Genomic DNA, 24,412 nt, shown 5'->3' on the forward strand with positions numbered 1-24,412 from the left:
CCTAGTCAGGTAATGAAACGTCTGCAAGCAAACCACCAAACTCGGACTCTCCCCCCCCCCTCCTTGAAAAAGTGTTTGTGCTTGAAACTGGTCCCTGGTACAAAAAAGGTTGCGGACCACTGTTTAAGAAGAACACCCACAACTGATTCATTGTTCTCACTGTCAGAAAGTTTCTCCTTACTTCCAAGTTGGATCTCTCTTTAATGATCTTCTACCCATTACTTCTTGTTCTGCCCTCAGGGGCGTTGGAGAATAGATTGATCTCCTCTTCTCTGAAGCAGACTCTTAAAACATTGGAAGTGTTGTCATGTCAGCCCTTATCCTTCTCTTCCTTAGTGTAGACATACCCAGTTCCTGCAACCGTTCATCGAATGTTTACCCTTCAGCCCCCTAATACTCTCTGTTGCTCTTCTCTGCACTCTTTCTAGTGTCTCAACATCTTTTTTGTATCTTGGTGACTACAATTGGATGGAGTATTCCAGGTGTGCAGCATGAAGCAGCATCCGCATTTCTTGCGAGCTGCATTAGCAGCCTCCTGTGGATGCACCTTGGCTCTTTTGCAGCTGCCGCCGCCCATTGCTGGCTCGTGCTTCAGGGCTTGGCCACCAGCCGCCCCTTCCTTACCGCCGTTCAGCCAGGCCCTTCCTGAGGAGGAGGAGGCGGCCCACAGGGACAGCGCGCGGGGTTTTCCTTTCTTTGCTGCCGCCCGGCTACCGCGGGATCCTCCGGGCCGGTGGGGGCGCTGCCGGGCTGCCTATCGCCGCGGAAGGGCGGACGCGAGGGCGAGGCGCGTCGGCCGAACTGCGCTGGGCCGGGCCGGGCAGGCGACGCTCCGGAGGCCATGGGGGGCCGGCGCCCCTTGCCTTCTTGCGCTGCTCCCGTGTCAGCCTCGCCTGGGCCGCGGCGCCCCCCCGCCGCTCTCCGGTGAGTGTCCGGGGCCTCGTCCCGCCTCCGTCAGGTCCACGGGCGCGGGGGATCCGGTCGCGACCCCACGTGCGTGGCCTGGCCGCCGCCGCCGGGCGGACAAAGGGGGCGGGCGGCGGCTGCGGCCTCGGTCTGGCGCGAGCTGCGAGCCCGGCCTGGGGAGGCGGGGAGCGTCTCGTCCAGGTGGCTTCTGCGACGGAGCGCCCCTTCTCGCCTCTGACGGGCCTTCCCCGCAGTTGCAGGCGGAGCCCCCGCTCCCGTTGGCGCGCTGAGCCGGTCCGCCGGCCCGGCCGGGTCCCGGCCGCGAGATGACCGCACAGGAGAAAGTAGGCTTCTCGCTGGACCTCGGGGGCGGCTTCACCGAGGACGCGCCCAGGCCTCCGGTCCCCGGGGAAGAGGGCGACCTCGTTTCCGCGGACCCGCGGACCGCCAGCCACGGCTTTTCGGCCGGGAAGGGCGACGGAGGGAAAGGCGAGACGACCACCGCCACCCCGCGGCGTCCGGACCTGGATCTGGGCTACGAGCCGGAGGGCAGCGCTTCCCCGACGCCGCCTTACCTGCGATGGGCAGAGTCCTTGCACTCCTTGCTGGACGACCAAGACGGCATCCACCTTTTCCGCACCTTTCTGAAGCACGAGAGCTGCGCAGATTTGCTGGACTTCTGGTTTGCCTGCAGCGGCTTCAGGAAGCTGGCCCCTTGCGACTCCAAGGAGGAGAAAAGGTTAAAGCTGGCCAAAGCCATTTACAAGAAATACATTCTTGACAATAACGGGATTGTGTCCCAGCAGGTCAAGCCAGCTACTAAGAGTTTCATCAAAGACTGTGTTCTGAAGCAACTTATTGACCCGGCCATGTTTGACCAGGCCCAGATGGAAATCCAGTCCATGATTGAGGAGAATACCTACCCCTTGTTCCTGAAGTCGGATATTTATTTAGAGTACACGAGGACAGGTGGGGAGAGCCCAAAAGTGCACAGCGATCAGAGTTCAGGGTCCGGGACAGGGAAGGCCCTGCCTGGGTACCTGCCCACCTTGAATGAGGATGAGGAGTGGAAATGTGACCAAGACATCATGGAAGGAGAGGAGGGGCAGGTGGCAATTGATTCGGAGTCTGCTGCCTCCAGCAGATTCACACAGAAGCTCCTTCTGGAGACAACCAGCCAGCCAGCCCCCAGGACCAGGCATTACAGCGAGGGGAGGGAATTCAGGTGAGAGCCACAGTCCCAGGGACGCCTTTGTTTACAGCTTGTTCCTGTCCACCTGGCTGCAGGAGAGGGGGCGCAGATGCTTGCAGCTGGGAAGTGCGGAGAATAGGTGCCCATCTGTCAGATGATCTGTTGGTCTCCTAAGTCCAGGCTGACTTCCTGGCTGTCAGAAACCAGTTCATCTTTGCAGCTGGGTCATCCTTGAACCCTGAAGCTCCCTCTGTTTGTATGTAGTCACCCAGACATCCTGGTGCCTTTTTTGGGATGTCAGGTCAAGCCAGTGAAGGGCAAGGAATTTCATTACAGGGTTATAATCCAAGGCCTCAGGCTGCAGACAGGTAGCCACCTCCTTTTTAAGACAAAGGTGACCAGGGAGTTTTGAACTAGGCAGAACTAGAACTCCGGGCTTTTGTGCCTAATTCTGCCTCTCACTTCATGAAGATGGAAAGTTTTCCCAAACCGAGGGGTTTATTAAAGTCAACATAGATTGTGAATTGGATTTCAGTTTAAAATTGCTTCTCTCTGTTTCCTCTTGGATGTTATCAACCAACTTTCTAAAAAAGGGCAAACTCCAGATCCGTCCTGAGTAAAGCCCACCCCTCATTTTTCCCAAGTGCCTAGAGACTAGGAGTTTCTTTTTTTTTTTCTTTGCTGAAATTCCATTTTTCCTTTGCAAAAATTAGACAATCTAGAGGTCTGAAATAAAATCCATATGATACCAAATATGGATTAGAGGTCGCAGTATATATCGGGATTTGGGTGACAGCCCTTTTTCCTCTGAGTTTAGAGGCAGCTGATGGGCTGAAAAAAGGAGGAAATATTTTTGGTTGTTGTTTTATTTATGTGAGAAAATGCTTACAGATGCTGGAGTTCTTTATGCAAAAGGTTGAATCGTTCTGGATAAGGCAAAGATGAGGCAATCCTCAGAATCAGTCAGAAAGATGTTTCATATGGCCTGTTCAGGAAAGCCATTCTCCCCATTCAGAGACCCCCCATTGGGGATCCAGGTCTCTTGCCTCACTAGGAGAGGGCTGGGGGGTACATTGGTCTTTTTTGTCCAAAAGCTCTGTGGCCTTGGAGAGGTAGAGAACATGGCCAATGCTGTATGCCAGATGCTCACCGCAAAGGCTGCTGAAGGAAGATTCAGAACTTGGCTTCACTTGGTCTAGGTTTGCAAAAATCTAGAACATGTTTGGCTCTGCCAAAGCTCAATTTTGTAAAACTGTCAGTAACTCTTTTTTTCCCTTTGCATATTACCTAACAAACTCAATAGATAAAGGCAATTACAACATTTTGTAAACATTATTGTACCTTTTACAATAATTTTTGGTCTTTTCTGAGTCTGATTGTTTGCAGATGTTTCATTACCCAACTAAGCAACATCAGTCGAGTAAGTGGGGGCAAACCAGTAAACTCCACACTTATTTGCACCGATGGTGTTACCTGGTTAGATAATGAAATACCTGCAAGCAAACAACTAAGCTTAGAAAATACCAAGGACTCCATAAAAGTCTTAACATTTCAGCAGTTTTTTAAAGAAGAATGAGAGGTCTTTATTGGGGAACATCATAATGTTTGGAATATTACTTTATAATATGGACGCTTGCCCTTCCATCCATCCATCCATCCACCCACCACTTGTCTTGTGGTCCAAGGTGACTCTGTTCTGTCCTCCCCTGACATACTGGTGGGCATGAATGGATTTTGTTGGGGACAGTCCTTCCAGCACGGATGGATGTTCTGTGGGGTTCTGAGCATTGCCTGGTCTCCTCTTCGCAGGCCTGGGCCTTGGAGGGAGACAGGGCATCCGTATTATGTCAACACGGGCTATGCCCTGGCACCGGCCACCAGCGCCAATGACAGCGAGCAGCACAGCATGTCCAGCGATGCTGACACCATGTCACTGACTGATAGCAGCCTGTGAGTATTTGGAAAGGGCGGGGTGGAACCAAGTGGGAGGGTGTCTCTGTGGGCCGACATTCAGTCTTTCCAGCAGCTCTTCTAACCATGGGCCCAGGCAGCCATGGTGCTGCTTATAAAAATGCCTCTGGCTCCTTACCGGTCTGGAAACGGAGTGTTCCTGGAGCTGGTAACATAACGGAGGGAGGACCCTTGCGACAGCAGGAGGCCAGGCTCCTCGTGGGCAAGTGGGAAGAAGGTCCTGCTCAGGCAGGAGGGCTCTGGGTCCATCGGATGGGGGTTTGGGCATTGCGCACTTGCACTGGCCAGGGTGGCTCTCCCCTGAGCAGCCTTTTAGTTTAGGCATTGTGGCTTCCTCACGGCAGAGACGGGGTTCCCCCTTACCGGCTGCGGAAGCAGCATCGCAGAGAGATGCAAGAAAGCGCCAAAGCAAATGGACGTGTGCCACTACCTCACATTCCGGTAAGGGGGCGAGAGCGCTTTGGGGTGTGGAGGCCCTGTTTCCAAGGGTCTTCCTTTCCTGGCATCTAGCAGTGGCCGCACATGTGGATTCTGACCTGTGGGTCCAGTGTCAGACTGAGTCCAGCCCAGTTGGAAAGTTGTTTCCCACCTTTTTCTCCCCCACAGGCCCTTCCCAATTGGTGCAGTTAGTCCCTCTTAGTGAGTGCCTCCAAACCTGGCCTCTACCCCATTCCCCACCCCCCAAATCTGTCTGGATTTCTTTGGGGGTGCCAGAGGAAGCTTATGGGTTGCCTTGGTGGAGTCCGTCGGTTACCTGCAGTTTCAGGTGTTCACTTGGAGTGGGGAGGGAGTCCTGGCAATGATCCATCAGTGGACAGACAGGATCCCTCTGCTCTCTGTCCCCAAGCGAGTCCTTATGGGCACAGCACAGGCCAGCTGATGCCACTCATTCCAGCTCCTTTGTGGAAGCTTCCCAGGCCTGAGGGAGTTGCTGAGCAACTTCTGGGAGGCTGGAGGCTTTGAGCAAGAGCTGGCAGGTGGGGGAGGATCCATGGCTACTCTGAAGGGGCTCCCATGCAGGGGAATTGGTGTGCCTGGGCAGAAGGACCCACTGGGGAAAGGCCATTTTTCTGCTTTGGCACAGAGATCAAGAGGAAATTCTCAAACGATCCCTGTTCCTCCCCCAAAAGGAAGACCGGGGAGGATGGAGGGCCAGGTTGCTTTGCACACCAGTGCTTCTTTCCCACAGCGAACTTACCGAATGCCAAAGGACATCCACGTTGAACCCCAGAAATTTGCTGCCGAACTGATTAACCGCCTCAAGGAAGTGCTGAGGGACCGGGAAGCAGAGGCCAAGCTAGAGGAGCGCCTGAAACGCGTCCGAGCCGTGAGTGAAGTTGCTGCCTTTGCCACGCTCCTGGTCCTTGGAGGAGGGGGGCAGCTACCCAGTGGAACCTGGGGGCTCCAGAAGAGCCGGGTGGGAGGGAGGAGCTGGGCCTGAAAACCCAGAGCTGTTGCCCTGGACGGGAGGGCTTCAGCTGGTCTCTGAGGCGGCTGGCGGCTCGGTTGAGCTCCCTTGTTGCCGGGTGAGGGGAGCTCCTGGCTGCCACCCTTTCCCTGGACTGCCGTAGGCCCTGACCAGATGGCTGTGTCTTTGTGACAGGAGGAAGAAGGGGAAGACGCAGAGCTCCCCTTGGGTCCATCCCTCATGAGCCACAAGCTGGTCCCCACACAGCTCTTGCCCCACTTTGCCCCCCGCTATGCTGAGCTGCAGGTGCGCGATGCACACGAAGAGAACCCCGAGAGCATTCTGGATGAGCACGTGCAGCGGGTGATGAAGACCCCTGGCTGCCAATCCCCCAAACCCCAATCTCCAGACAGCGGGCTTGTCGGCAAGCTGCATGGCCTGATGGGGCCCGTCCCGCTGAGCCACAGCAAGCATGCCAGCAAGTCTGGGCTGAAGCTGGAGGCTGCCAACCTTTACCACCACAAGCACGTGTATCACCATGTGGTCCATCACCATGCCGGCCTGAAGGCCAAGGAGGCACCAGAGGAGGCGGCCGGCCAGCGCATGCAGGGCCCTTTCGCCTGGAGTGTGGACCCTCACAGCTGCACCGCCAAGTCACGGGCATATGGGGAGAGCCTGGGCTTGGCCCCGGGCCCTCTGGATGTCATGGCCTACAGGTGAATTTGGCCAGAATTACATTTTGTCTTTCTCTAGGAGTTCGAGGGAGCTTAGGTGGATATCTCCCTCCATTTGATCCCTGTGAGGTGGGTGGGGCCGAGAGGACTTGCTGGTCCAGAGCCTCCCGGGAAGTTTCCAAGGCTGAGGGGGGAGGGAGGGGCGTGAGTCTACTAGACTTCTTAAGAGGAGCAGCTGCAGAGTGGAAGAGTGGGGGATCCAGTCAAGAGGTTCGAACCCCCCTGCTCTTGGGGGAGTCATGGTGTTCTTTTCTTCACTTGCTGAAGCCCTGCAGGGAGAGCCGGGGGTGGGGGCGCTGCAGATGTTGCCTCAGCTTCTCAGGGCAGAGTTGATGCGCTATTGTGAGGGCCAGGCTGTGGTGGGGGTCAAAGCCAGGCTGGCCCCAGGAAGCGCTGTTTCTTCCCATGCTTTGGGAGAAGCGACGAGAGGAAGGTCTGAGCTGCCAGGTTCTCTCTCCTTCTCTGGCTAGTGGGAAAGCTGGCTTGCTCTCCAAGCGGAGTGCCAAGAAGTCAGACCCTGGGAAAAATGAAGGTGCCAGCTACGATGTGCCTGGCTCTCCAGAAGACCTGGAAAGGAACCAGAAGATCATGCAGTGGATTATAGAAGGCGAAAAAGAGATCAGCAGGCACCGGAAAACAACCCATAGGTCAGTGGGGTTAGGAGGGGAAAGGCACGTGGGATCCCAATGTTGGCAAGTGGTAGAGGTGCCAAGGCTGCATAGGGCTGCGGAGCCAGAGCGAAGCCACTGCCTGGGGAACAAGATGAAATGGGCGCCTGGTGCTGAGTCTCAGGTTGGCAGAACTGCTGCTCTGGGCTACCCTCCCTGCTCTGTTTGATTTCTCCCTTTCTCCCATCAGAGCAGCAAACCGGGTGCTGTAGCCCCCTTTCCCCAGATGCTTTGCCTAAGAACAGACTGTATTGCTTGGTTTCTGGCCTTTGTTATTACTGGACTTGCTCTGTACTGCAGGAGCTGGAAGGGACAGAACCAGCTCTCAAGTCCATCCTCCTCTCAGCTTGGGCCCTCTTCAGTCCTGGAAGCCTCCACGGCTTACACTGCAGACCTTTTGCAGATCCGTCCCTCCTTCCCTTCCCCCTCTCCCCAGCCTCCCATGTCTGAGTGTGGAGGATGTCTTCTCCTCTTCAAGTGGGAGACAAGACGAAAGCACCTGCTGTTGCTGGCTACCTCGGGTTCAGGTGCTCTGGGGCCGGGGGGTGGCAAGACTGTCCCCTTCGGACAGGCAGCTGACCAGCCTTTTTCATCCAGCAGTTCTGCTTTACTTGCTGCTCCTATCTGTAGTTTGCTGCAGTAGTCTTGGGACACTCCGTCAATTTCTGTTTGTTTTCCTTGAAGCTCATCGGGTACAAAGAAGCAACTGGCTCACGAACCACCCCGCCCGGTTCCCATCGACCGCCCTATGGCTGTGCACCCTTGGGTCTCATTCCGGAATGTTGTGCAGCCATCCCACCCTTTCATCCAGGATCCAACCATGCCCCCCAACCCTGCTCCCAACCCTCTGACACAGCTGGAGGAAGCCCGGCGGCGATTGGAGGAGGAGGAAAAGAGAACCGGCAAGCCAGCTGCCAAGCAGAGGTAAGCAGGAGGGAGGGGAGGGACCTCTCTGGTAGTGCTGGAGCTCTGGCTTGCCCCAGAAACCCCTCACTCTCCCGTGGGTCCCACTGAACTGCCGTTTGAGGGTAGAGCTTGCCAGGGAAAGGAGCTGGGCCAGGCCCACGTCAATGCCGGGAACATCAGGAGGGGCCCCGCTGCTGCTCCAGCTGTGCATGTCCCGGGCCTTCTCTGTGCTGCCTCCTGGCCCAGGGATCTCCCCTACGGGTTTGGAAGGCCAGGAAGCCAGAAGAGAAAGATGAGAGGTTGGGAAGAGCGACTGGTTGGCACTCTCTGTGCTCTGGGCCCCTCCTCTTGGCTGGCAGAGAAGCTTCCGGTTTTCTTCTCTGTCCCCCCATCCCATCTCCTAAGCTTTTGAGGATGGAAAGGCTTGGTTTGTGGCCCCTGAGATGGATCTCTGATCAGAGGAAATAAGGGTAAAATAACAGAATTGTCTAAGGTCCACGTTCTTCTGATACGTTCATGGGGTTATCCAGGGTGCCCATTCATCTGTGAGGGCAGTTGGCTGGCAGTGCTGAATGTAATCACCCTTTCCAACCTGCGTCTCCAAGTCTGTTTTGCAGTTCTTTGGGTCCTTCTCCCTCTTCTCTGGAAGCTAAGCCATCCTCCTCAGGCCAGCCTAGTGGTTAGAGATGGCTGTTGAGCCAAATTGTGTTTCATAGCCTCTTCCAGCCCTTCTGTGCCCAACTTCCAGTGGGGTATCCAGCCAGTTCTCATAGATTGGGCTCATAGTGGTCCACAAAGGAGCCACTATTATTTGCGCTGCCTGAGCTTTCTGGTCTGTGACTCCCGTCAAGTTTGAAATTCTTTTGGGTTCCCTGCGAGGGTGATTTATTTATTTGTTTATTTTTCAGTTGGGACTTGAGAAAGGTGCCTGGTAGCATTGCTGGGAGAGTCACTTTGCTACTGTGCCCAAGGTGGCTCAGCTGGCGGAGAGGCTGCAGGGGTTGGGAATCGTTCTTTTCCCATGGGTTGCAAGCAACTTCCAAATTAAGGCTGTTGCATGAAGATGAGGCCCCAGAGAATTTAAGGATCGGCTACTTTTAGCTTGCCACACTTTTGAGTGCAGAATCGGCTGAGCCAGGAGAAGAGGAATTGGGCCACCCCTGCTGCCACTGTTGTTCTTTGGAAGGGCTGCTGAGACCCTCTGGAACTGTTAGCAGCACATCGGGCCTTTGAGAAAGCGGTGGCAGGAGGTCACCTCCTCCTGCTTTTCTTCTCCTGGGGTGAGGGGCTCTTGGCAAAGACTGAGGGAAGTAGCAATCAGAAGCCTTGGGGTGGCACAAGCAGTGCCCCTTTCTAACATGAGTTTTGGAAATTGTTTGCCCAGTTAAGGCTGGAGCAAGAGGGAGGAAGCAGGGTCTGCAAAAAAAGAGGCACCTCTGCCTGCTGATGGTCTTGCCAGAGGTTGGTTTGGCTTCTCCCCAAGAAAGCTTTGCCCCCCACCCCCCACCCCCCGCCCTCCCCAGTCCTGGGCTCCCTTTGGTGCAGCAGTTCTCCCACCTGCCCTCATTGGAGGCTGGCTGCTCTTCCTCCGAGTCTCCTCAGAAGAGGATCTCTCCTGCTGAGGCAGGCCGCCAGCTGTGCCGCCATGTGCCTACCAGCGAAGGACTCGCTTTGTGTTTGGCCTCCTAGAATGAAGGCACCCAAGAAATTGGGCGGCAGTTTCTCCCAGCCCTGTGAGAATATTGTGGTGGCGTATTACTTCTGCGGAGAGCCGATCCCCTACCGCACCCTTGTCAAAGGCCGCGTGGTCACGCTGGGCCAGTTCAAGGAACTGCTGACCAAGAAAGGGAATTACAGGTAAGAATGGTGCTTTTTATATGGTCCTGGCTGGGTTTGCCCCCTAGAAACATTTCCCAGCTGGTCGCCTTCTGGGTGTCTGCAGAGCTGATGAGGCAAAACCTTTGGGGCAAAACCTTCTCCCCTCAGTTGCTCTCCCATCCCTGTTTTAAAGGTATTACTTCAAGAAAGTCAGTGACGAGTTTGACTGTGGAGTTGTGTTTGAAGAAGTTCAAGAGGAGGATGCAGTCCTGCCTATCTTTGAAGAGAAGATAATTGGGAAGGTAGAGAAGATCGATTAACCCGGGTGAGCCAAAAGGCTTGGCAATCACAGCGTTCTTCCTTGCTGCTTGCCTTCTCCGAGGAAGTCACAACGTTCTCCACACCATCGAGGATCTTCAGCTTGCTGCGTTAGAACATTACACAGCTATTGACAGAAGCTGCACCAAAGGCGGTCTTTGAGATGAACCCGGGTTTGCAATACTATGGCCATGCCACCTCCACCATGGGACGGTGGGCCAAGCCAAAAGCTGGAGACCCCTGTGGGAGGGGAGGCAGACTGAACAAGGTGTTGGTTTTCATTTTGAATAGCCTTGGAATGAGGCCTACTTGATAAGAGTTGCGCCTTGTCCCGCCTGGTGTGTTCCCCTGATAGGTCTTCCTATTCAGATGCTGTCAAGGGGCTTAGGACCACCCCATGCCTTTCTACCTCTCTCATTTTCTTGCCATTCAACAGCTGGAGGGGGAGAGAGTGGCTTAAGTAGATGTCTCTTCTCCTTCCTGAACTGTGTACTTCTCCCGCCTGTCAGTCTTCCTGTTTCACTGCCCTCCCCCATGCTACACACACACACAACCTGGGCTCCACATATCCATGGCAGAGGAGGTGGAGCAGCCCTCAAGATTGCCCCCACCAGCACCTGCCCCTTGCGAATGTCACCGAGTGCCTTCCAACCTCATGCTTGTTCCCTCCCTGGTTTGGGCTCATTCTTGGGCTTGGATTGTGCTCCACATCGGAATGGACATTTTAATGTGTGGTGCCCGGCTGGAGCCGGATCTTCATTTCCCCTTTTTCTGAAGGGTTCAGTTGTAGATATGTACATTTTCTAAACAAGGCTCAGATCTCAGTAGCTCAGCAAATGGCTGGCAAATCTGGAACTTTTTTTTCACATGTTGACTTGTACAATTGATCTTTTCACAAGTACAACAATGGAATAAAGGCCGAAGTTCCAATGATTTCTGGGCATATGTGTGCATGCAGGGCTTGCTCCGCAGGTCCTGCATGAGCTGAGGATTCAGTTCTCATAGGAGAGGATTGGCCAGTTGTCAAGTGAGGGCTGACTTCTCAGAATTTGGAGCAGTTTGATTTTCCTGGCAGGTGCAGACCAGGAGACCTGCGACTTGACTGGTGCCAGGCTGAGGCTCAGCTACTGCCTTGTCCGGAGCACCAGAAAGGCTGAAGCTGTGCTGATTTTGGAGAGTTATGGCAGCCATGTTTGTGGCTTGTTAAGACACTGATGCACCAACCAGCTGCCTTTCCTTCTGCCCGGGCCACCCTTGATGCCTTGCAAATCATTTTGCAGAGCTTTTCTGTGGCAGGGACTAGAGTGGATGGATTCACGTGGAAGGAACCAGCTCTGGAAAGTGCTTGAGAGGGCCCATAGGGTAGAAACACATACAGGCAAGTAACTGATTGTTTTGGGGGTTGTATGTACTGCACAGCTTGAAACACGAGTTTCATAGAATCCTCTTTTGATATTCAAGGTCTTTATATTGTTTATGATGCTGTGGGGACCTCCTGCAGAAAGTGAGGCTTGGGAGGGGGCCAGCAGGATTTATAACTCCTCCCTGGGCTCCGTGATCTCTGGTGGATTCATGCCATCCTGCCGTGGCTCTTTGGGGGTCTCAGCAGCCTGGAAAAGCAGAGGCAACCTTTACTCGACCCAGGTATGGACTGTTCTCCAACAGCAGCCACCGTGCATGTAGGCACAGCACTGTTTCTTTGCAAAACGGACTTAGGAAGCTGAGGCTGAAGGGAAGGTTCAGGAAGAAGCCCCTCTGTGAGAGCAAAACCCAAGACTGTTTCCTCCCTGCCCTCCCTCCGTCTCTTGGGGCAATTGTCCAAAGTAGCATGCATGAATTTTCATTGTGAACCTGGGAACCAAGAACTACAATCCACATTCTAGCAAGACCTAGAGGCTGGCTTATATCACTGGGAATTACAACTTAGGCAATCCCAGGAGTGTCTCCCCAAAGTCCAGATGGGAACCTGAGAAAAGAGACTCCTCCAGGCATTCCAGATGGCCTCTCTAAGTAGAACCACCCCTTTGGGCTGGGCGGAAAAGCTGGGCGGACTCCAGAGCCCCTTGTCTGTAGGCATCTGGTACTTACCCCAGTCTCTTTGGTGGAGAGGGCCTTCCCTCCTCCTTCCAGGAACGTGGAGAAGCTCTCAAGATCTCTGCCACCTGTGTACTCAATCACCTGGGCAGGAAACTCTCAGTTAGCATGGCTCCACATCCTTCCTACCCCAACCAGCAGCCAGGCCCCCCTCCCGCAGCCAAGTCTTTAGAACAGGCTAGATGCTGTTGTACCTGCTGGCCCGGCCCAGTGGGAAAGAAGTACAGGGTTGGATAGCCACGGATGGTCAGGTCTGCCACTTCGTTGGCTGTGGCATCCATCTCTGCAATGACGATATTATTGTGATCTTTGTATTTCTCTCCTAACTCTTCCCAGGCCGGGGCCAATGCCTTGGAGTGGGGGCACCAAGGGGCATCTGGGGAGGCAGAATAGGAGAAGGACTTCTGAGACCGGGGTCTTGTTCTCAGGTTAAAAATATTGAACACTGCCCTCGGTTGTGAGTTGCGCAAGCTTGGGCTCCGATTGTCTGTGGCTGCTATGCACAATCCATCTGCCTAAATCTAACAGGTGGTTGGAGATTCAGCATGGCACCCAGTTTCTGTCCCAGTTGTATCGTGGTTATCCGGGCAAAGCCTGTTCTGGAATGCAGCTAGCAGGTTTGTGGCAGCGGGGGGAGGGGGATAATTCAGTAGGGTGTTTTATATAACACCCTCCCCCCGCAACTGAGAGTAAATTGCTGCTGGGAGAGGCAAAACCCTTTGGGCAGGTGTGCAACTCGACAGCCCTCTGACAGTCCTTGTGGTCATAATAGGTACCCACCCCCAATCTCGGGCTATGCTGGGACCTTTAGAAAAGCTACCCATACAGTTTCACACGTTAAGCCAGTGGAGCAGGAGTGGTGGTTAGTCCCGTTTGCTTTGATGGCCAGAAAGTCTGGCTGGGCCACTGACGTGAGTCTTCTTGTGGGAGGCATGTAGCCAGTTGGTTTGCCTAGAGACCCTCCACTGACTGGTCTCTCTTAGTATTAGCTTTGTCTGTGTTTGAAGTCCAGATGCTTACAGAATTTCACAAACACGTTTTTGGTTTCATCAAATGCAACTTGCTCAAAGTTCTTGCCCACCACGACTTTTACCGGCTTCTCCTCCCAGTCATTGGGGATCTCCTCGCTCATCAGGTGGGGCTGGAAGAGAAGGCAAACCAGAGACGGGGCTGCTGACAAAGGTAGCACCTCATTGGCAAAGGGGCACCTTCCAGTTTGTTATAAGACCTCCGGGGGGGGGGTGTTGGTGGAAGTATGCCCAGAAGGGCCTTTCCTGTTGACATCTTGGAGACGGATAAGGAAGACCTGGCTAGGGGGACTGCCTTCCTCCCCAAGGGTCCACATGCACCAGGGTGACACACACTTCGCCAGATGTCAGCTGCCCACCTGAATTTTCCCTTGCAGAACCTCTTGGCAAAAGGTGTGGATGCCATGAGCCGTGAGTCCTTGTGTGGCTAGCCGGTATTTTTTGTTGGCCTCAATATTGATGAAACGGAGGGCGGGAGCATCGTGGCCCTTAAGGCCGAAGTACTGCAGTACGCTGGCCCCTTCCCCACTGACATCCACCAGCACAAAAAGCACCTGTGGTCTCAGACAGAAGCCCCCAGCCAAGGATGATGGGTACGAATTTGCCCTGGTGGCCATTTCATCATAGCCAGCTGGGTTTCCCTCCCCCTGGCTGGCTTAGCAAGAAACAGGAAGGGAGAGGAAATGGTCTCCGCAGGAGCAGTCCCACTTGCTCCTCCATCTCCTCCCTGGACTCACCTGACCCCGAAATGCAGTGGCCCCCTCTCGAAAGGGATCCAGGAGCCCCAGCTGGCAATCCACTGACTTGTTGATAAAGAGCAGCAAATGGTTTGGGATCTTTGCCCCAAATATCTTGGAGGAGTTCTAAGGGAAAACCATTGACAGTTACCTCTCCTGGGCAGAGAGACCTCAAGCCATTGAGCACAAAAAGCCCACATAGTGCAGCTGGGGTAAGCAGGCCATCCTAAAGGTCTGGAGCATCCCTCCTCTTCGACCTTTGAATTCTCCTGACCTAACAGGACACCGGCAGGGGGCTCCTGCACAGGGCAGCAGAACAGCAGGTCTGAAGGAGGTACCTCCACATTGCCCCAATGGATGAAGTGCCCACTGCAGTCCCTTTGATGGAGCCCACCACATGCGGGGGGGAGGGGCCACATCTGCCAGCAAGGAGGCTGTGGGCTCCCTGATGGGACCACAGCTACCTGACCTTATTTGTGAACTCCATCACTAGGTCCAGGCTCTGCACAGAGATGAATTGAGCCAGGTCTTTTTCATCCAGGCCTAGCTCTGTGTCAGCCAAGAAATCTACCCGCTGACCATCATCCTGCAAATACATCAGTCAGGAAAGAGTGTCTGCAGAAATGCAGCTGCACCATCCCCTCAAAGCATCTTGAAGATACCTGCACATCACCATCTTACCTTCCGGAAGAGAGAGATGGTGTCTTCAGTAATATTGTAGTGTTGGAAGAGCAGCAGGTTGTCCGTGATGGCAAAGGCTACCTCAGGAGTGTCACTGGCCACATCACCAAAGAGACCCACGTCTGGATCGTGCAAATCCTAGAGAGAACAGGACAGGCTGAGGCAGCTCTGGACACAACCAGCACAGAGGGAGGGATGGCTGCAGTGTAAGGCCAGAGGAGACAGCACACTTCTGCTTTCTGGACAAAATCTGTCACGGGACAACAACAGTGAAATCTCTGGCCACATCCTCCATGGAAAAGATTCAAAGGCTCTGGTTATTTCTGAGGCACCCCCTCCAGTGCAGGGAGTGAATAAGGGTGAAATTTGGAAGAGAAAGTATGTCTTGCCTATGGCAGCTTCCAAAGGGAGAAGCCTAGGATGTCACTCACCTGGAAGAATCCAACTACTGCAACATTGTGGAGATTCACAAAAGCAGCCACTTCATCAACTTCTTCGAGCAGCACCGGACTAGGCCTGGCTTTCCATTTTAGCCACTCCACTATGCTTGCAGCCTCTTGCTCACCTAGCATGGAAACCAGGGAAGGGGCTGAGAGGATATCTGTCAACCCCCTTCCTCACCAGCAATTCTTTGGAAAAAAAGGACCACAGTGCTTATCAGGGAATATGGGAAAATTTGAGCAGTGGCTGAAAGACTACCATAACGTCCACGGAACAGATATTCTGCTCCTCTGTTGAAAAAAAAAACATGCTTACTCGATAACAATAAAAGGGAAACAAAAGGCTGGGCTGGTCATAAGAGGGAGAGGGGCAGTGAGACAGTAGGCATTAGCAGGTCCCCACTGCAAAGGTCTGGGAGTGGCGGGTTTCCATCCGTTTCCAAAGAAGATGCTGTCAGCTAGTCTCCTGCAGTGAGTTCCTCTAGTCGGGCTGGTTGGGTTTCATCCACTTCCTGGCTAACCTGGGAAATCCATGGGGTGGGTGCGGTTCCCATCTCGGAAGAGTTTGAGGACAGGGTAGCCAGTGATCCCAAACTCTGCCCTCAGTGCCTGTTCCTGGGTGCAATCCACCTTGGCCAGTCTCACTAGGGTTTCCTTTTTTAGCAACATGGCTGCTCTGGCATATTCTGGGGCCAGGGCCTGGCAATGCCCTGACCAGGGGACATCTGAGGGAGAGAGAAGAGAGGCAATCAAGAAGGGCAGCAGCTGAAAACCAAGATACACAAGAGAGTGACAGCCTTTTCCTCTCTCTATACAAGAATCGGGGGCACCTTCTGAGACTGATGGGAAGGGAAAGTGCTTCTTCCTGCAGGGCATCATCAGAAAGGGGCATAGCTCAAAGGTCAAACCAACCCAACCACTAAAATCTCCAGTCTTGAGCACTGCCGGAAAAGGGAGGAGCAGCGCTTAAGGTTATAACGAAGGCGAGGTTGGCTTCTCTGCGGGTCTGACAGCTTCCATGGCATACCAGCTCAGCATACCAACCCAGGTCGGCTGAGGGACTTTTTGGATTTTATGACCAGTGAGAGCCAACTTCTACCACTGAAGTTGAACAAAGAGCAGCTGCTTGGAGCTGGCCAAAAATGGACTGTCAGGCTTGTAGAACGAGCACTGGATCTGCAGGTAGTGGGAGGCATGGTGCGCACCTTGTGTGAAGTGTGCACCACTCTGTGTGCTCCCCAATCTATGCTGTTATCGGGACTGGCTTGGGGTATTTGAGGCCATTGGCTCTTTTGGGAACAAATGCTGTTTTGTGTAAAGATCCAATCTGTGATTTGTGGGATAGTTTGTCCAAACAGGCACAGGCTTATGTACTGGCTGCCCCCAGAGCAGCAGGGAGCAGGAAGAACAAGAGTTGCCTTCTGAGGCCATAAATGGCACCATGATGGCACTGCCTTGCACATGAGACTTGCGCAGATTCAGTTCTCTTCACTCAAATTGGAAGGTTGCCCCTCCCCTAACCCTAACCCTGCAATAAGGTGGCATCTGCCTTACAGAGGCCCCAAGGGAGCCCTGTGAAGATTTCCAGGCGCCTGTCCTGCTCCTCTCCCCCCTCCTCCTCTCCACCGGTACTCACAGAATTCCACCAAGAGCAGCTTATATGTCTGCAAAGCCCTGGCAAAATTGTGCTGATTCAGCACCAAGATATTTTCCTCCTCCACCCAGCTGTTGTCCTCCTGTGTCCACACAGGCTGAAGAGAAGTAGCGGCTAGCCACAAGAGCAGCAGGTAACCCATGGCGGTGTGAACAGTGGAACTCAGCATACCAACACGGACCCAGAAACGCTAGGTAGGGCAGGGCTGGTCCTGATAAGGCCCCTGTGCCCAAACACGTGAATGGTTCTGCCAATCCCGACCAGGAACCTCCACCTGCCAACTTGCTTGCTCTGACCTTGCTGCAAGGGGGAGGGGAGTCCTGAAGGAGCCCTTGTTCTCCTTGTCAAGAGGAAGGCCCTCCAGCACTGGGGCTCTCATGGCTAGTTCTGCAGGCTCTTCTGGGCTTTCAGGTGGAAAGAGTCGGAAGGAAGGTTGCTCAGAGCAGACCCTGAAGACCTCTGAGCTACAAGAGCTTCAGCTGCACTTCTGTCCAGTTGCTCTTTGGGGCCGGAGTGGGAGACCCAGGGGAGTCTGAAGCTGCTTTGGCTTCCTGAGGCCAAGGCTAGCAGGGGTGGGTGGGTGCCCTTATGGCAGCTGAAGGGAGTCATGGGCATTCTCAACAGTGGCTGCCCCATGGAGACAAAAGCCCAAGTGAAGGCTGGTCCTCACTCCTGCCCTTTTTTTCAGAAATGCAAAAGGGTTGGAGGGGAGAGCTCCATGGCTTCCCAGCAGACCTTTGGGGACTGGCGTTGGGCTGGAAGGTGATCTTCCCAAATGTTCCCAGAAGTCCCCTTATGGGTGATGCGTGAGCTGCTTCCTCAGGGTGATAGATGCACAAAGGGCCAAATGTCGGAACGGGTGAGGAGGAGGTGGCGGCGGCAGTGGTAGCAGCAGCGGCAGCATGGGTACTTTTCAGGACCAAGATATTCTGGTAAGATCATCCTCTTGTACTGCCCAGCCTGGGCAGAACCCAAGACCATTCTGTGGAATGTCCATCACCTGGGTCAACTGCTGAATTCTTTAACAGTTTTAGTGTTGCTAGGAAGCAGCATGGGCCTGAATGGTGAGGCAGGCCTGACCCTGGAATGGGGTGGGGGGGAGGCCAGAACTGAGAGGTGGGGATCCAGAGCAAGTCAGCTGGTCCATAATCCATCAGGCAGCATATAACCGGCTGCTTTCTAAGGGGTGGGGCAGGGCCCAGACTCCCACAGCAATATATCTGTTGTAAATTCCTTCCTGCAGAAAGCAAAGAGTCAGGCCTTAACAGAGATTCTCCTGAAAGACAGGTAAAGGGGAGCACGGGAATGGCAGAAAGCTCTCCGGAATGGCGCCAGCCTCCCTTCCTCTTGGCCTCCGAAGCGCCGGTGAGAGGCTTCATTCACACTGTCTCACTCTGCTTTGCCTCTGCTTAAACTGAGGTCTTACCCAGAAATTCAGTTCAACCAAGTCCGATTGGGGAGAACGGTGTGTGTGTGCACATATCAGGGCAAGATACACTGGGAGGTTTCTAATTGTTTTGAGCATCTCCTGCAGCAGGAGGAAGATGAGACGGCGGCCCTTTTGTCTACAGCTGCAAGGAAGGGTTGCTATGACGTGGCCCAGCAGCTCCTCTCTCAGGGAACAAGGGCCATCAACAGTCAGGTAGTGTAATGTGGAAGAACCCGGGGGGGGGGGTGTCTCCCTTCCTGCATCCACCCAACAGTCCGACTGGCCAGATGGCTGTGAGGGCAAGACTGCCTCTCGATTTGGGTCATCTGTTTCTCCTCCAGGATGCCACTGGCAGAACCCCACTTTTCTGGGCCACAGAATACAGGCACGAGAGACTGGTGGAGCTGTTGCTGTCCCATGGGGCAGACCCAGATCTCCGTGACCAAGTATGTGCAAGATAGGGGTTGTGGGGGAAGGGAAGGGGGCACATCCAGCAGCTGCCTCATACAAACCCTATAAGGGCTGGAAAGAGGCAAGACCCAGCCAGGGGCCCCAAATAGCCACCTAGTCACACCTGGCCCTCCAACTGCCCCTCCAGACTCAGCTTCATGGATCTTGTAGCGGTGGGCCATTGGGCCCCAACAACCCTCCAAAGGTAAAGGAGGGAGTCTTGGGGGCAGAGGGTCCCTACTGTGGGGCCCTGTCCTACAAAGGGGAGCCACTTTTCCACAGCCTTCCAGACTGACCCAGCCTTTCTGTTCTACTTATCTGGAAGTTCTTCCCTTCAGCAGAGGGGTCTGAAAGTCTCATCTATCCAGCCTTTGAGAAGGGAAACCGTTTGGCAGAGGGCCTCTCCTCCCCCCACTGCTCTTCCCAAGGCGCTGGGATTTCAGGGCTGCCTGAAGAGAAAAGTGCTTCGGAGCAGGCCCTTCAGCCAATTCAGTCGAGGGTCTCTGCCCTTCTGACCCCATGCAGGAGGGGAATCTTTGCCTGCACAGGGCGGCCCATTTCGGCTCACCCACCATTGCTAGGATGCTACTGGAAGCTGGCTCAGACTTGAATGCGACAAACCACCTGGGTAACTCACCTCTGCACCTGGCAGCCCAAGAGAAGTGCCATGAATGCCTCAGGTGAGATAAGTGGGGTGGGAGGGTCTTCACGTGCTTAGGTCACTACCCTAGGCAGAGTTCTGGAGGGAAGCTGAAGGCCTCTTCCAGGCCTGGGGTTAATTGCTCAGTCTTCTAGGCCTATGGGGCAGTTGTCTACTCTCATCCCTCTTGGTGAGAAGCCCATTTTGGTTGTTGGGAAGGATAGGAGGGGTTGCCTGTGGAACGGGAGAGATCTTTGAATAAGATGCTTTTGACTGTATGGAGTTCTCTGGAGTTCTCCTTGGGGACCACAAAGCCCACGGCCCTGGCCTTCTCCTGATCAATGCCTGGAATGCACTCCCTGACTCTGTTGTCACATCCTCAAACCTCCCCCACTCCTTTAGCCTCAAACTATCCATTATTGGCCTCACCCCGTTCCTAAGAGGTCTGTAAGGGGCATGCATAAGCGCACCATGGTGCCTCCCATCCCTGTCCTATTGTCCCCATTTATTTGTACCTATTTCCTGTATTCTTACTCATGTTTATACTTATACCTATTATCTTGTAAGCAATTGACAAATCAAACAAATAAATAAATAAATCTTGCAGCCTTTTCCTGGCCTGTGGCGCAGTTTCTCTGAGGAACCAAGCAGGGCAGCTGCCCCAGCAATGCACCCAGCTCAGCTCCTCCTCCTGCAGGGCTCTGCAGGCCTTCTCTGCCCAGTTGCCCAGTCAGGTAGAGCAGGTACTCAGCAGGTGAGTCAGTCGCGCTTCCTCCCTCCCTCCCTCTTCTACCCATCATGACTATATTGCTGCCCATCTCACAAAAAATATATTCCCAGTTGACGGGCACTTCTCAGAATGTGGACGGTGCTCAGCACCGCCCGCTTGCTGCCTTGCCTTCTCTTCCCAGGGACATCTCCCGGGGCTTCGAGCAGGTTGCTATTCCCTGCCTCAATATGGTAGATCAGGAATCCTGTCCCGGGGATTTCCTCTACATCACAGGGAACATTGTGTCAGGCTCAGCACTTCTTCCCACAAAAAAGTGGGATCAAAGTCAGGTAAGAGATTTTCCTTCCTTGCTTCCTTTGGGATGGGAAGAGCAGGCATGCCTCCCCAGCATTGGAATCACATTATCTGGGGCGTGTGTGTGTGTGCGTGCAGGACGGCAGGAACCAAACTTTAGCTTTTGTGATAGCATCTTTTGAATCAAAGTATTGCGTATATGCTTCCTTGGTGGCCTTTCCATCGCCAAGATAAGTCTTTGGGCATTTTCAGATTTTTTACTGAGTTTCTTATGTAATACATTTATTTTTATACCATCTTCTTTTCCCTGTTGCTGGAATTATTGAACTGTAATTTGGAAATCCTTCTTTGGAGGAATGTATGCCATCTTTCAGGCTTCCTGCCCTGGATTTTACTGTAGATTATGGATTTAAAACATAATTTTCTGAAGTCCAATATTTGTGTTCAGTGTACCCAGTTTACTTTCACCTAAAGATCTCCAATATTATTGCTGTCTTCCAGGGTTTCTGTTACTGCCATTTATTTGATTAAATTTTTCCTATTGCTTAAAATCAAATCAAGAATGGATTCTTTTGTGGCTTCTTCCACTTTCTGAAGGAGAAAATTACCACAAAACAGGCTAAGAACTTGCTAAAAGGACCATGTTTGTCTCCTAGTACATGTCAGGGTCATTAAAGCCCCTATCAGTTACAACTTAATGCCCTTGGAGAGAACCAGTTTGCTTCTAAGAAGCATCATGAACATTTTATATCTGATACAATATATTTGGCACAAACCACAATATTGTTTTTATTCTTCATTTATTTTTTTAAAAAGGAGAAGGCTTTTTTGAAGGAATTCCCCCAGGTAACCCTAGAAAAGGAACCTTTTATTAACCCCGTTTCCAAAGCCAGTAATTCACTGTCTGTGAGCATAGATTGGTAGTCATTCATTGTGGTATTATTGTCGGTCTCCACAGAGATGGGAAGGAAATGATGCCTGTCTGGGAGCCTGGTGAACCTTGGCAGCAGGGCTACCCCTTCCTGCTCTTTGCCAGAAGACTGGCCTTTGCCAGTCAGCCTATGCAGTATGACAGGCCCAGATCTGGTTCAGCTTCTTCTTTGCAAAGAATAACTGCACTCCCTCTACAGTATCAGCCTCTCTTCTCCTTCACTGAAGACTCAAAAGCTTGTGAATATTTTTTTTTTCCTGAAAGCTGTTCTTGCTGGCCTCTCTTGATCACTTTTTTGAAGAGAGCATCTTTTCTCTTGGCTCTTTCTTCAGTGTCTCCTTGGTTGGACCCAAAGAGCCCCTCATGTGATCACTTGGCTTCCATCTTCAGCTTAGCAGTGTGTTGGTTTTGCTGCAGACAAATGCTTGCTTGGTTTCAGCCAGAAGGGCTGTATGTCACAAGCCCTGAAGGCTCCACTCCAGCTGCCCTTATTCCTTGTTCCTACCCACTTGGGGAAGGTTTGTGGGTGACTTTCTCTCAATCCTTGGTGAACTTGCTTTCTCAAAACTTGCCTTGTTATTTAAAATGAGGAGGAGATTTGGAGCCTCTTACTTCAGGATTAATCTTCTTGAGTCAATACATCCACTTCATAAAATACATATTTAATATTATTTTAAGGGGGAGAGATTCATACATCATCTTTCTTGGTTTTGTCTTATGTTGGTGTGTGAGGCTGTATGAGAGAAAATTGTTCAGCCCAATACAAAAGAAATGCAATGCAAAAGATACCTAGTTCTGAGACTCTCCTCCATTATTGATAGTTTAGTATGGGGAGGGAAATCCCTTAATCAACTGTAGTTCAAAGGATATGCATTGGGTGGGATCCTTTCTCTCCATATTAGATTTTTCACCATTTTGGGGAGACTTTATCCATAGTAATTTCTCTACAGGTTGAAGAAAGGAGTATATTAAAGGCTATTTAGTGATTCAGAAGTGATAATTGCTGCACACCTGAAAGCGAGGGGTACACAATGGCAATGAAATAAAAATGAACTTGTTTTTTCAGTGGTACCAACTATTAATATTTGCCAGAAAAACTTCCATATTTCATGCTGAGTAGAATTATGTGGGCTAAGGCCAGATCTTGGCTGCAGTCTCTTGAGTGAAGAGTAGCAGTTGTGGTAAGAAACAGCAAAATCACCAGGAGAAGCATTTTGCTTCATGCAGCTGCTGCTCTACCACCCACCCTTGGGGATCAGAATGTGACTGGGTGCCAGTGGCTACCTGGTGTATTCACATCTTGCTAGCTCTCTCCACAAAGAGGGGTGTGTGCTGAACTAACGTGTGGCCTGTTGCTTTGGTTCATTTCAGGGCTGCAAGTGTGATGGAGGTTGCACCATGGCCAACTGTCCCTGCATCCTGCGCAGTCAGTGCTCCTGGACCCTCATGGTGAGATGCCCAGGCTTACTACTCCCTACTGAGTGGATGTTACCACCCTAAGTGCCAGCCAGTTTCTCCTTCCTCCCGATGCAGGGTGGCCAACTCAGGCTGGATACCACTGGCACAGCCCCTGAGATGGGATCCATCTACGAATGCAACATGCTGTGTGCTTGTCCCAGGTCCTGCCCCAACCGGGTGGTGCAACGTGGGCTCCGGTGAGTGTGTTGAGGTGTCCTGGCTCCTGCTGGAATACTGGGAGCAACCTAAGGTGTCCCTAGCAAGCTCCAGGTCCATCTGGCAAGCATCATCAGAGATTGACTGATGTTCCAGCAGGTCAAGATGCCCACGAACCACCCTGGGCTGCTCTTCCTTCCCTGCAGGGCCAGTTCACCTGTATGAGCTAGGAGGGATCTGTTCTCCCACGGCTGCCCTACAACAACCTAGTTCTGCAAAGGGAGTAATCCAAGGCCTTTCCTCTACTTGCAGAACCCAGCTCCAAGTTTACAGGACAACTGCCAAAGGTTGGGGTGTGCGCACAGTGCAGGATTTTCCCCAGGGAGCCTTCCTTTGCCAGTGAGTTCTGCATCGGGTTCTTTTGCCCTGTCCCGTTGAGGAGGGGCTCGGAGGAAGGGCAGAGCAACCTACCTCTTTCACTGCCTCCCCTCTCTACCAGGTACTTTGGGGAGCTGATTTCCAACACTGAGGCTGCACACCGAGAGGAAGACACTTACTACTTTGTGGTGGACATGCAGGTAGAATCTGCCTTACTCAGGGGATGTGACTGGGGGGAAGGGAGATGGATGCAAGAGCATCGCTTGATATGTCCCCATTGTTTCTATGAAGGGGTCAATGCCAGAGTAGCTCTGAGCTCACAGCTTGTGTCTTGCAGGATGGGCGACAGTGCTGTCTCGATGGGCGCTATTATGGCAATGTGGGCCGCTTCCTAAATCATTCATGTCAACCCAACTTGGTAGCCCTACAAGTTGCTCTGGGATATGAGATCCCTGGCATTGCCTTTTTCAGCACACGAGCCATCCAAGCTGGTGAAGAACTTGGGTAGGTGATACTGGTCCAGATCCAGTTGCTTTATGGCAATCCCAGTTGAGATCAGTGGATACTTTGGCCCAAAGTCTATCCAGAGACCATGTTATGCCTGACCATGAAAAAAGCTCCCAGGAATTTGATAGCTGATTAACTAAGGGATTAACTTTCTGACTAATCTGTTTTATTAAAAGACATGAGAAGTTGGAATGGCACTAGCAATTCCAGATTTGTTGCTACGGTACCATAGACTAAAAAGCCTCTCCTTCTGTGTCTAGAAGTTCCGTAGAGTTAAAGGGGGAGGGGGTCCCTTCTCCCTGAAGGCTTCTGGGGAAAAGGAGGGGGTGGCATAAAGGCGAGGCCGTGTCTGGAGAATGTGCAATTTTGCGTGCGAAATGATCGCCCTTGGAACCTGCCTTGAAGGTTGGGGAGAGCGAAGTTACTTTGCCGGGCTTCCCTTATTGCTCTCCCTGGCCGGCCGCGGCTTCCCAGGCGGCCGGTCGAGACGCGGGCGGTGGGTGCGTGGGCAGCGCAGGGACGGCCTCTACCTCCGCTCCCCCTTGCAGATTCGACTACGGCGACCAGTTCTGGGAGGTGAAAAGCTGGAACTGCACCTGCCTCTGCGGCTCCCCCGGCTGCAGGCGCTTGGCGAGGAGTCCCGCCCGTCTTCCTTCGCCGGCCGCGGGAGACCCTTGTCCGCCGCGGCCTCCGCTCCGCGGCTTCTCGCGCTCAAGACCAAGCGCTCGAGCCCCCTGAAGAGGGTCACTCGTTCCCGCCTGGCTCGCGAGTCTCGGCCGCCCTAGCGCTGCCCAGTGCCTCGTCTGCGCTTCTCGGAGTGCCCCAATAAAGAGTCCGCCAGCCCCGCCGCGCGTCTCCGTGTGTGTCTGTGTGCCGGGCAGGGG

At 53.1% G+C, this 24,412-nt stretch overlaps 3 protein-coding genes across 3 annotated transcripts; 2 read left to right on the top strand and 1 right to left on the bottom strand.

Moving 5' to 3' along the window:
- The first annotated feature begins 735 nt into the window (after positions 1-735).
- Positions 736-10,854, top strand: AXIN1 (axin 1). The gene is made up of 9 exons (XM_026683352.2): positions 736-2,131; positions 3,908-4,048; positions 4,414-4,510; positions 5,259-5,396; positions 5,673-6,193; positions 6,682-6,858; positions 7,564-7,803; positions 9,475-9,642; positions 9,797-10,854. The coding sequence occupies exons 1-9, from the start codon at positions 1,233-1,235 to the stop codon at positions 9,921-9,923; spliced, it is 2,508 nt and encodes an 835-aa protein (XP_026539137.1). The 5' UTR covers positions 736-1,232; the 3' UTR covers positions 9,924-10,854.
- Positions 10,855-11,453: 599 nt separating this feature from the next.
- On the bottom strand, positions 11,454-16,697 carry PDIA2 (protein disulfide isomerase family A member 2). The gene is made up of 11 exons (XM_026683355.2): positions 16,538-16,697; positions 15,423-15,626; positions 14,893-15,026; positions 14,462-14,599; positions 14,250-14,366; positions 13,781-13,906; positions 13,403-13,597; positions 13,036-13,156; positions 12,210-12,391; positions 12,010-12,099; positions 11,454-11,531 (listed from the first exon to the last, which is right to left on the bottom strand). The coding sequence occupies exons 1-11, from the start codon at positions 16,695-16,697 to the stop codon at positions 11,454-11,456; spliced, it is 1,545 nt and encodes a 514-aa protein (XP_026539140.1).
- Positions 16,698-19,794: 3,097 nt separating this feature from the next.
- Positions 19,795-24,266, top strand: LOC113422421 (histone-lysine N-methyltransferase EHMT1-like). Its single transcript, XM_087942419.1, has 7 exons — positions 19,795-20,133; positions 22,401-22,478; positions 22,563-22,684; positions 22,956-23,042; positions 23,143-23,221; positions 23,359-23,525; positions 24,077-24,266. The coding sequence occupies exons 1-7, from the start codon at positions 19,873-19,875 to the stop codon at positions 24,264-24,266; spliced, it is 984 nt and encodes a 327-aa protein (XP_087798545.1). The 5' UTR covers positions 19,795-19,872.
- The last annotated feature ends 146 nt before the right edge of the window (positions 24,267-24,412 follow it).

Source organism: Notechis scutatus, chromosome 12, assembly GCF_049901735.1.
Source record: "Notechis scutatus isolate UNSWTSFEM ecotype Mainland chromosome 12, rNotScu1.2, whole genome shotgun sequence".
Classification (NCBI taxonomy): domain Eukaryota; kingdom Metazoa; phylum Chordata; class Lepidosauria; order Squamata; family Elapidae; genus Notechis; species Notechis scutatus.